We start from the raw sequence: 13,451 nt of genomic DNA on the forward strand, positions 1-13,451 counted from the left end.
ATTCGCCCCAGCTACATTCGGTACTAATGTCGAATGTCGATGTTAGAGCGGGCTCGACATTCGTCCCAGCTCGATATTCGGAACTAGTGCCGAATTTCGATGTAAGAGCTGAATCGACATCCACCCCAGCTCGATATTCTGGACCTTTGCCGTAAATCGATGTCTGAGCTGGCTCGAAATTCGTCACAGCTCAATATTCGGGACTTTTGCCGAATGTCGGTGTCAGAGCTGACTCGACATTCGCGCGAGCTCGATATTCGGGACTTTTGCCGAATGTGGATGTCAGAGCTGGCTCCACATTCGTCCCAGCTCGATATTCGAATGTCGAATGTCGATTGTCGATGTCAGTGCCAACTTCATGCACCTTTTGTTTATGCCGAATTTTGCAAAAGAGTGCGTATACATTCACGGATGCTAAATACTAAATTTTACACTCTTACATTTTTGTTTGCCATGTTCATTTCATTTAAAACAAAATGATGCAGAAAATACACTTTTGTATATGTTGTAGACCATTGTAAAAGCATTTTAAATATGTAGCCATAGTCCTTTACGTTTATATACAGCATTTACAATGTGCACATGCCAATGTCCTGGAACTTGGTAGCAATGCCGCTGTAGTGTACACTGTTATTTAATGAGTGCACTTACTGAGTTAACACTGTGCAGTCCTGTGTGGCATAGTTTTTTGTCATTTCATATGTATATGTTGTTTCGTATTGTGCTGTTTCGTACTGTTTTGGAAATTGGTCACTTGCCTTAAATAAAGAACCAACTAATTGTATATAATGAGAATGCAATACTGCTCCTCCAGCAGCTGGAGTTTCACTTCTTTATATTTATTGTGCCTCAAACATGATAGATCATCCAATAATAGTATATGTGTGATTCCATTTGACATTCGAAATAAAAAATATCATCTGAAGAAACGTTATCATATATGATAATTCATCATTAAACGTTTTTGTTTATCAATTTACACCACTTATTTCATAATCAAAGAAATATATTTATTTTATTTCATCTTATTAGAAATTCCTGCCCCTTCTAATGATAGCTTGGTTACATCACCCATATCACTGCTATGTTATCCATGACGCATGAAAATCACACCTACTTCAAACACATAAACATGTTAAAGTATTAGGGTCTTATCAAAGATAAACAAATATTTAAAAAAAAACACCTTTTTATAATGGGTACGTATATTTATTTCTATATTTAATTGATAGAGAAATGTCGTTTTGACTTGTTATGACCAAAATATTGTTTAAAGTTGCCATCGCCGTGTAAACATGCTTATCTTATACTAGTGCGAATCTTCATTTGAAAACATGAAGTATTGTCTTATTAAAGTTTCCTGGGCCAAAGTCGTGTAGAACAAAACAAACAAATAAAAATACATGCATCATTTCAGACATCAACCATAACAACATCTGATTTGAAAAAGGAAGACATGTTTGCACTGCTATTGAACAACTCCATCTACCATGTTCTGTTCCTATTTTCAAAACAGATATTCTCCTCCATAACGCTGCTTGAAATACTTTACGATCCCTCTCCTCTCCTGAATTCTATTGATATATATGCGTTTTAAGCGTAGAAATGTATAGAAAATATCTCCTACGGCCCAATACGACTCGTCAGTGGTCCAATTTAAGAGGCAAAATGCATTAGTAGTCATAGTAACGGTTTTATATCCCGGTGACTCGAGCTTGGCAATCGATTTTTACTAAAAGCAACAAATGTCAGTGTATATAATCCACGAAGTCGGTTCTCTGGAGCTGTGAGAGTGTCGTGAAAAGAAATATCACATTTCCAGAATCGAGCACTCATGTTGCCAAGTATGGAAGTGTTGCTAAGGGGTGGAGCGAGGGACGTTGCCATTGGTAATTTCTCTGACCAATCATAGTGCGATATGGTTTAATGGCATACCAGGAGTTCTTGTATTCCTTGACGGGAGCACGGATGATTTCAAATTTAAGTTGCAAGCAGCGTGCAAACATTAAAATTGGTATAGGCGCATTTTAAAACGACCGTGTGAATTAAGAATAAGCATTCAATTTATTTTGAATGGTTAGTGTTACATGAATAAACTTTTTTTCTCAATCGAATAACTTAATCCTACCACTATAAGGTGTTAGTTTTTCGTCAACGTTGGCGATAATCGAACATACATTATGCACAAATACGTATTTTCTTCAAAAGATGATTATGATGCTAAACGTTAAAAAGGAGAATATTAACCATACAAAAGATATTCATATTTATTTTTAAATGATTGTTTCCTTCGTATTTAGTTATTCGTCCAGTAAACGTTTTATGCATTGTTACTGCAGATACTTAAAAAGCTTTTGCAAGTACAATACTAGCCCATTGTGATCGAAATCATAGCTCTGGATGACAAAAGATGGCTATGAAATTATTATCACCCAAATAAAGTTTAAGTTTAAGCAATGCTTTATCTTAAATAACGATATCTACTAGGAACGAATATTCATACTTGTTTAATATATCTAGTTATGCCAATTCATTTTGATCGGCATTAAATCAACAAGTTTTCTTTCTGTTTATGCCATACTTTATTTAAACACAAATTGAAATCAACAACAATAACGCGGCTTACTTTTGTCTGATGTAATATCCATTCACAATGTCGTCTGTCATGAAGTGGTCTGCCGCGCGAGCGCTCGGAACCTTTTCTCGCTCGACCGGAAGTAGCGTCATTATCCATTTTTTTCACAGTATTTAGATTCCACAGAAATTAGTTTGTAATCTTCCGTACGCAGAAACAGACGACAGCAAAATGCACTTGTTAATATATTATTTGTTTTAGAATGCTATTTTTCATTGAAATGTAACTGATTTAGCAATAGTCTGTAAGGATATTTGTTTATTTTTTGCAATTATTATTGTTTGTTTAATAGTCTTTGATTCCGAAATAAAAGTGGTTATATCATATATTGGTATTTATCATTTAATTATCATCAACACTATAAATATATATTTTAAGATAAAACCTCGGTGATAATAATTCAATATGTACATTGTACTTGCGATATGAACATTTTACAAGTGATTAAGTTTCTTTGTTTTATTAGAAAAAAAACTATAAAATAAAGACATACTTATCTTATTGGATTTTTGCTCACAAAATAATTAAACTAAACTGATGTGTTTGTTGACTTTGTGTGCTTCTAAATAAAATACTTAAATAATATATTTAAAAAAAAATGAAAATTGCAACAATAAGGAAACAATTGCACCCAATATGCGTTTTAAAAAGTATGAATACACAGAAAACTCACTTCACTTATTATAGCTTATACAATTTATGCATTAACCCAAAATTCAATTTCGAAATAATTATAAATATTTAATCGGTATAAACTCGCATTAAAACAAACATAAAAACTTTTTGAATAACACTATTCACGTATGCTGTGTTGTATTTTTCAAATTAACAAAACTGATAATAAAATTATTAGAGCATTTTAACAACACAAATTACAAAATCCAGAGTTGAAAACTAAACATCTGCAAACTATCTAAAACAACAGACTGTTATATCCACAACCTAACGAACATTGTTTATGAAAAGCGAAATCGACAATGAGAATGCTTTCCAACCTCTGCCAACATTTAAAACAATTTTGCGTTTTCCATCTATATATGAGCGCCATTTAGCATTTAACACGATTTTGCTGTTATTTTAACACAACACCGTTTGTATTTTACCAAGAAAAAAGATCAGAAATCGATTTAACTCGATCATCTAAAAGGGCCGATAATGGACGATGAGTTAAAGTAATTGAAAATTGTAATTTTGCTTAATGCATAAATGGAGATCAACTTCTCTCCGAAGATGCGAGAGCGGTATGCGAATTTGTGTCGGCCATTATCGTCCATTATGAAAATTACGCGCGCTCTAATGGTTCCGTTTTTGGGCTAGGTCATTTTACTGACTTTCTGTACATTTTATGCTGAAATCATTGCAATTTATCTCTGCAGTAGTAAATATATTCAAGCAAACATAGGTACGAGCAGTTAAAAAAAGATGTTTTAAATGTTCATCATACGTTATTTGTCATCTTTCAATAAAGGAACATAACGGAACATAAATAGATTGGGTGGCGTACAGACTCGTCGAGGCATGGGTTTGTATTTTTGTAAACAATTTGCTATCAGAAGATCTCATTTCCATCGCTATTAATGGACGCTCTACCTTATATATATCTTTTATAATGTTGTTAACTTTATTATAACATCGTATGCTGGTTTTAGCCAGTTACCTTATGTTATGTTGCATGAAATTCACGCGAATGTCTCTTAAAACTGTGCATAAGCACTGGAAGGAAACGAAATATGGACTTTGCTAAATTGAGCCTTGTTCTGAGAAAACTAGGCTTAATTCATGTGCGTAGAGTTTCATCCCAGATTAGCCTGTGCAGTTTGCAAAGGCTTATCAGGGACGACACTATCCGCCTAAACTTGATTATCGGTAAGGAGGGACTTCCTTGAAACTAAAAATAACATTAAAGCGGAAAGTGTCGTCCCTGATTAGCCTGTGCGAACTGCACAGGCTAATCTGGGACGACACTTTATGCACATGCATTTAGCCCAGTTTTCTCAGAACGCGTCTCAATTTGTCTTACCAAACGAGTTCACCATACGCAGAAGCTGCAACGTACACAGACCTTTCGACAGCATATGAGCCATTAGGGCTCTCTTAAGTTTTGGTTTCGTTTCAGACTTTCAAACATGGTATTACATAATAAAGACTCGTGAACGGTTATACATATGTGTTGTTTATAGAAATAAGTCCCGTATAAGGTTGATGTTATTGAAGCGATACGTATGTAGCGATGGTCAGCCGGGTCAAACTTTTACGAACACATATTTAAAACATATATACCCCCTCCAACACACGCACTCACGCACGCACGCACGCACATACTCACTCGCACACGCACGCCCCCCACCCTTTCCCAATACCAGCAGATGATGCAATAGTTTTCCACATATTCGGATGCACAGTTTTGAATTATTACTGTAGTATATAGAAAATCTAAGAACAAATCACAAATCTATTATATGTACATTATTTTAAGTACGTCATTATTTATTTTGGCTGCGGCCAAACATAATAATTATATATGTTTGAATCGAGTAGCCCCACTTATATCATTGTCCAAAAGGTACTGAACTCTGTTGTCAGAATGAATGGACAATTTTCAAAGTAACATTACAATTTGACATTAATGTAAACTACACAACGAATATTTTGAATAGTATTTATTATTTATTTCAAAACATACATTTTCATAAATTTATTCATTTTATTAGCATGAGATGTATAGCATCGGCAAAAAATTAAATCTATGCATGTTCGTTTTAAAAGCTTAAAATAAAAGCATAAACATAAAAACATATAAAAGCTTTCAATAAATTAAATTTCCATACTGCTGCATATAGGATATTACTACCTTAGGACGTAGTAAATTTCCGCAATGTCTGGAGTACGTTTATCCCACTGTGGCAACATTGTTGTAATCTATTATTTAGCTTATGTATATGTGTGCTGATACAATTATACATTGCTGAACAATAATAGATAAATATAAAAACGCATTTAAATTTTTTTTTGTTCTTATTGAAAACGACTGCATTATGTATGATACAATAATATTTTTAAAAAGGGACAAATTGCTGGTTATTTTTCTTTCTAATTTTGACTTTAAGTGATTTGCATAACCGGTAAATATTCTAAAAGAGCTACGAATAAGCCCGTTTTGAGCTGGCGAATTTCAATACCACCAATGTATTTTACCAATCGCTTACCAACGTCCATATGATTTTATAAACGTATCTGTGTTCTCCGTAATTCAAAATCTCTTCTCTAATGCTAACCACACAGTCACGAAGTTATTAAGCTAAACAGAAGAGCTGTTTCTGAATAAATATATAAAAGGGTAATATAGGGATAAGCATCGGTCAGCACAAACAATAACATTGTCAGCGTGGATGAAGTATATACAATTACGCATGTGTAAAGAACTATTTCTTGTTGCGAATTTGTTTCCCATAATTAATCAAGTCTACTGTGTACTGTCCGATAATATTTGAATATGTAAACATCCTTTTTGGAGTTCTGTTTTTGTTACATATTTAGTGGCATTGCTTCTAATATTTTTCTGAATATTTTTTTTTCATATACATACATTTTAATATTTGTCAAATATATTTACTATTGAATTTGATATGTTTGACAATAGTTAACCTGTCTGAATTGTTTAATTTATAGAAGATGTATGATGTCATTTGTTGAAAGCAAAAGTGTCCAGCAAATGAAAATATTATAATATTTTACTATGTTCGTGAATACAAAAACATACTTTCATAATTTCTACAAGTTTGTGACTAGTTTTAAAAAAGAAAACAATTTTGAGGAGTTTGAAATGTTTGTGACTTTTTCATTAATTGATCAGTTTACTTCTGCTATACAAAAGTAAGAAAGAAAGCCCTGTGTTGCGATGGTAGTTCAACAAATCCCAAAAAGTTCAGTTCAGCAAAATGGGCCTCCTTAAATTTGCAATATAGGAAACATTTAAAAAACATATAATTTCTGCTTTCAGAACAGTAAAACTTTCCAAGTAGTCTCACTTTATATATATTAGTTCCCAAACATGTTTTCGTTGTGTTTATTTTGTATTAAATTTGAATTATACAGTAAGCAATAACATCTTATTTAATGTAATTATCTCACATAATGTTGTTGTTGTTGTTTTTTCTTCCGTTTTTAGTACTTTATTCATTACATAATATATGCACATACTATCCATCATTTTACACAGGAAAAAGTACACACACATATATATAAATATATAAGTATGTATATATATATATATATATATATATATATATATATATATATATATATATATATATATATATATATATATATATATATATATATATATATATATATATATATGTACTTTATATATATATATATATATATATACATATGGAACTACATGAAAATGAAAAAGGTGGTATGTTTTGAACAATGAAGGACACAAACGTATACAAGTAGAAAAGCATATGAAGTAGATATATTAACATATTTTTATTCTTTTTTCCCTGAAATTTAAGAAAACAGAATTAAATCACAAAATTATTCCATTTCTGAGTATGTTTTTCAGTTTTAACCCTTCCAGCTTGCGATAATTTCCTCGATTTTTATATTCTAAAAAACTTTCAAAAATTGGTGGACATCGTTGATATTTGCATTTAAATATTAAATATTTTCCTAGTAATACAATAAAATTGACACAGTTTGAGCAGTTCCTATTGTTGATAAAAGTATTACAAAGTGAAATACATTCATAAGACAATTTGAAATCAGTACAAATGCTATGTTGGAATTCTATATATGTCTCAATGTTGTTTCAAAAAAATATGAACATAAGGACAATTCCAAAACAAATGCATATTAGTTTCAACAGACATTGAACATAAATCACAGGGACTAGATTCTACAATGCCATATTTAAACAGATTTTCGTTGTTGGGAGCAATGTTCATCAGAAATTTATACTGGAACGTTCTTAAAGAGAAATCTATTGTGATTTGAATATAATTTGTAAATATTGATTCCCAATCTAACTATTTATAAAAAGTATTTCCCATTTGTGTTCTTGTTTGTTGTTTTTTATAATTTTATGTGTATTCTCTATTAACAGGTCGTTTATAAATTTGCATATTTTTGTTGTCGGGGTGATTCTATTAATAAGGTAACTAGGTGGCACGTATGACCTTTCTTCATTGTTCATTTTTTCTTTCCAGCATTTTGGTATACAACCAACTAACGTGCGGTATTTTAATAAATCAGAACGGGGCAAATCATATAATTCTTGAAGTTCTGTGAAGGTATTTTGTCTGAATATACAAGAAATATAAACAATGTATTTATTATTGTTCAGCAATGTATACTAGTATAAAGACACATATATTTATAGTGAACATTGAAGGGATTTGCAAAAAGAGCTCAACTCTATCATGCATGATCAAGCGTTGGTGTTTTTTTTTCTAATTTGTAGCATGACGCTTATTCTGTATACGAGAATCTTACCCCCCGTTCACACATAGACGCCGCTTCTACTACGATCTAAGTGTGGCCGAAAACGTGGCCGATCGTGACAAATCGCAGGAGAAACGTAGTAGAGTCTTCATAAGCGCAGTATGATCGCGGTAGAGTCTTCATGATCGGAGAGCTCTACGCTCTCGCCACGCTTATTTTGAACATGCTCAAAACAAGCGTAACGGGATCGTGGCCAACAAGAATCGGTGTAGAGTCGTAAAAAGAGCGTAGTAGAAGCGCCGCAATCGTACAGGCAGCGTGGAAGCATCGTGGAGAGATCTTCATGATCGTAGTAAAAGCGCAGTAAAAGCTCTGAGTAACGTCGTAGTATGATCTTGAATGTTGCGGACAGTAAACGCAGTAAGCGTTTGACGTAGGGGCTTCGTAGAACGGTCGAAATGAAGACCATAATTTTCCAATTTGCTCGATTAAGACTCCGATCGGCCTCGATCCTTTTTCATATCGTGGCTTGATCGGGATGATCGTCGTAAAGTCGCAGCTATGTGTGAACGGGGGGTTACAAAAGTTCGTTATGCCAGGAACACTGGGAGGCATCATGATGTCTTCTTCAGTATTTCACTTGTTTACCACATACTGAAACGCGTTAGGTCATGTACACGGTGTTGTTTGAAATTTAATACGTTAGCGAGAAATAACCACTTTTCAACATTGCGAATGTACCGATTGAGTACAATCTCCAATTGCATTTAAAAATAGAATACACATACCACTGTTTAGAAACAAGTTGATCATGCAATCTTGCCTCTTAAACCGTGCCCATATATTACCGAAGTTCACTTGGACCATTTTGAATTAAATTTTTATTAATTGAAACGTTAAGGTTATTTTTGACTTCATGCAATTTCAGCGAACGTTAAACAAACCTACAACTTCAAGTTCATATACTGCAAATTGAGGGCGTTGTGCGTAGCGCTAATATTCAGAAGGAATATATAGATGGAGCTGGTAGCAGCATCTTTAATGGTAACATGTTACTCCATTTGTTCGCTTACCACTGCCTGATGGGAACGCTTACAACTGTGACGAGCGAAGGGACAACATGATTCGACAGGTGCCAGCTAAGAGCCACAGGCACAGGGCAGCCTCTCTCTGAGCAGGTAAGGCTTCCTTCCCACGGAGGGAATCCCGTTCACTAGCTATCGACAGACCTGCTGGTTCGCGGGTGTTACGATCGACCGACAACTGGAAACTAACCCGTCTGACATTCGACTATGGACCTTAACCTGGACAGGGCCTTTTTTGGGCATAGGACAAACACACTCATCAGTGTGGGGTAAAGTGTTAGTGACCGTCGTAAGGTACTGGGCAGATCATGATCTCGCAGAGCAATCGCTGCAAAACGTCAGGGTAATAGCGAAAACAATAAGCCAGATACATATACATATACATAACTAAACAATAACTTAAGCCCCGTTGATGAAACTCAGTATGCGGATACAGGGAAATAAGGGAATATGCCAAAAACTAATTTTTCTATCATACCAAAAATTCTAGATGCTGTGGTTTCGGATATTATAGTGAATTACAATCTGCGTCCAGCAATAATCGAAAAATACTAAAGTAAGGCAAATGGTGATCTTTTGTTAATCCAACAACATTAACCTAATATGATACTGCTTTTTTTTGTCTATGACAAAGCAATAGTTTTGTACCGGTGTGACTACCAAACCAAATCCACATGCATACAAATATGCATTTGAAACATTTAATTTGGACGTAAACATGTTCATTAAGCGACTCTAAGTGGATATTATATACAAATACTTTTTCAAAGGAAATAATGATAGCATCAAATACGGCCAGACCTCGATTATTGTGACAAAGATCGATCGATTAGTTGTATTTATGGTGTTGGTGTTGTTCATTTTAAGCAGGCATACAAACAAGATTAAAAAATAACATTTAAATGAAGTCAAGTTATCACTCGATTTCGTCATTGTCATGTTTTCAATAAAAATCTGTATGTTATTTATATTATTTATACTAAGGTGATTAAAAATAATATCTGTACTTTTGTCGACTATTTTACACAATGTTTTGCCTTTTTGTTGTTTAATGAAATGACATAAAATTCTACCTTATTTATTCCTGGACATATGCGGTTGCACATGTCACACGTGACTTAAATTAACCAAACGTGCAAGAACCACTCGAAAGATCGTTCAAAAGCAATTGCGTCGTATTAATAGGCCACGCTTCATTAAGCGCGCGAGTACCCGCGTTGTCTGTCCTCAAATAAATTACAAGTAGCAATGCGTGGTTTACAATGGTAGACCCAATACCACTGCCGATAAGAGAAGCTGAATTAGTTACCAGGATGAAATACGCCTCTGGGATGTTCTGGCTTGCTGATATATCATTTTCGAAATGTCTGATGTCCTAGGCCAGGTTCCCAGGAGAGAATGACAAGAGCAGGACAAAGGTAATTGATCAACCTTACCGACATTTAATATAAAAATAAACATGTGAAGTACAGCAAAAAGAGACATTGGACAGAAACCTCTGTGAACTGTTTGCCGATAATTTAAACGAGGCTTGGTATAACCATAACACACACATAAATTAATAACTTTACGTTAAAGTTTTTTTTCATAAATAATGAAAATCAATATAAAACTAAGTGAAAGGCCAGTAAATATATAGTATGTTCTCAGCTTATGACTGGATGCACTCACGCCACGATAAAGTTCTAGCTTCAATTGCAGACCCACATGGACTACGCTAGGCGAGCTCAGAAATCCTTGAAGAGCTTAAACACTCTTCCCCTTTTCAAAACATAACAAGGCGATGAGGCAATAGCTATAAGATAGAAATTCTTGCAACTTCAAAGAGTGGAAGAAAGCGGCTGGCTGAAGCAATATTTACAAAGTTCCCCAAAGAGGTCTGACACCGAACTTTGGTCTCCAGCTATTAAGCATTTATCATGCTAGAAATCACAGTGTCATGGCAAAAACGAATTGAAGTCACAAGCGGAAATATTAAGTGCATATGCATGCAGCTTTTATATTTTCATAATTTGATAGCTGTCACATTCAACACTTGTATTGTGACAATTCACTCTTAATAAGTAATACGTATTTTTAGCGTGCGGTTTAAATGATTACAGTATGTGAAAACTAAAACATAAAAACTTGGACAACTCAAAAAAGTACCAAGTCTGAAACTCGGTATGTGGACCAAAACATATGGGGACTATGCACCTTATTTCAGTCTTGTCTGTCTCACGTCCACCCGTCTGTCCTCTCGAATGATCTGGATCCTGTGATAACAAAATAATAACTTAAGCTAGGTTGATGGAACCAGATACAGGCAAATAAGGGAAAATGCCTATAATTTCTTTTTTTCTACCATACCAACAATTCTAGTTGCCGTGAGTGACAAGAGCAGGACAAAGGTAATTGATAAACCTTACAGACATTTAATAAAAAAATAAATATGTGAAATACAGCAAAAAAGTCATTGAACAGAAACTTATATGAACTGTTTGCCGACTATTTAAACGAGGCTTTCTTGGTATAACCATAACACACATAAATTACTAACTTAACGTTCAAGGTATTTTTTCATAAATAGTGATATCAGTAAATCTCAATCATTACTGTTTTAAAACACGGAACAGCCGACCGTCATCACAATAAGGAACACAAACAATATGAATAAAGAAATTAAATAAAAAGGTTGTCCCCATCGGGGCTCCAATGGGTGTCCTTGGAATTAACAATCTTGTGCTAAAAAACTCGACCATCCAAACTGTTACACAATAATGGTTACTTTATACTGTATATAAGCAATCCATGTGTTGTATAAAATTAAATGAAAACAGCAGTTGTGGTCATGATAACGAAATCGTTTCGCGAGTGCCACGCTTGATAATTTTATCCATTTCAAATTACATAATTTCAGTGCGATTGTCCGTCAGAATTGGTATTTCAATACTTGATTTACAGTGTCATTTGCATGTTTGAATCTCCAACTTAACATGTGAGACTGGTCATTTTGTCAATCTTTGAACAAATCACTTTAACATTAATACTACGTTTCAGACTCGAAATGTAATTAATAAATAGCACTGTTGTATCGTATTGGCAAAAATATTTAGTATCAATAAATGGTTTTTACAGATTATCCAAACTTTTAAGGGGTTGTTATCAGAAAACAAACCTTTGTTTATGATAATACTCCATACTTTGAGACACAATTTAAATTATTGCAAAATTGATACATAAAAATATCACAAAGTCCGCAAGTGGATACACAAATACTCGATCTTATGCGAAATATACAAACGCATGCTGATCAAAAAGTATCGTTTTAGTTAAAATAAATATCTTTATAAGCATTTCTGAGCGAATGATATTTTCATTTTTATAGTATCTAATAATTAAACAACTTAATCAATGGATCACTAACAAAAAACTAAAAGTTAGTTTCAGAGAATAACGGCCAATCCATTTATTTCTGTGTTCGAATAAGGTAATGTATCTTTGTCTATATAATCACAATATAAAACGTTTAAAATACATTTCATTGCTTTTCTCAAATTGTTTAATAGTTTGTTGAAATGAATGTGCACTTGTGTACACCTAATAAAAGCAAAGTACAAATTAAACGTTAATATAAAAAAATGAATGGAAGGAAAACACACTACATATGGAAACAATTTACAAACATTTTATTGAAAAATAAACTATCTTTATAGTTACTCGATGGACCACACACAAATATCTCCTACCTATCGTGGCCTCAGATGCACGCATTGGTGCCATAGTTATACTCGTGCAATAATTAACAAAATGAAGTACGCTGTAGCATATTAATATTGCAACGTTTAATAATAATAGTGTACCCTGATCTTAACTGCTTAATTGATCTATAGCTATTTAAGCATTGAAATACTGAACAAATTTCCACCTGTTTGTTAACGTATATAAGAAAGATAAAATCGCTGTTAACATTATATCGTAAACGTTCGCATCGTCACACATAAAGTATGTCCGTCTAAACCAAACATTCCATACAAATGGACATTTAAACAATGCGTATTGATTTATCCAAGTTTTGATAATTTTTTTTTGTATTTCTCTCCTGATAGCATTTCTAGAGTTTTAGTGTTTCTAACTTGTATGTGTTTGACTATGAGCTATACACGTTAAAGTCGTTACTACCTTGGATATTTTCTTTTCTGCCCTGTTTTGTACTGTAAACTGACGAAATTCACATTTCTGCATCGGTAAATAATTAAAAAACAACAACTTTATAATCAAAGGTGACATACACTGCTTGAATT

General features: G+C 33.5%; 1 protein-coding gene across 1 annotated transcript in view; it reads right to left on the reverse strand.

Moving 5' to 3' along the window:
* LOC127879590 (insulin gene enhancer protein isl-1-like) overlaps nt 1-2,818 on the reverse strand; it is a 53,805-nt gene extending 50,987 nt beyond the window's left edge. The window contains exon 1 of the mRNA XM_052426542.1: nt 2,627-2,818. Within this exon, the coding sequence (XP_052282502.1) occupies nt 2,627-2,648 (22 nt within the window). The 5' untranslated portion in view covers nt 2,649-2,818. The remainder of the gene's footprint in view (nt 1-2,626) is intronic.
* Nucleotides 2,819-13,451: the final 10,633 nt, after the last annotated feature.

The sequence above is a fragment of the Dreissena polymorpha genome, chromosome 4 (genome assembly GCF_020536995.1).
Source record: "Dreissena polymorpha isolate Duluth1 chromosome 4, UMN_Dpol_1.0, whole genome shotgun sequence".
In the NCBI taxonomy this organism is placed as follows: Eukaryota; Metazoa; Mollusca; class Bivalvia; order Myida; family Dreissenidae; genus Dreissena; species Dreissena polymorpha.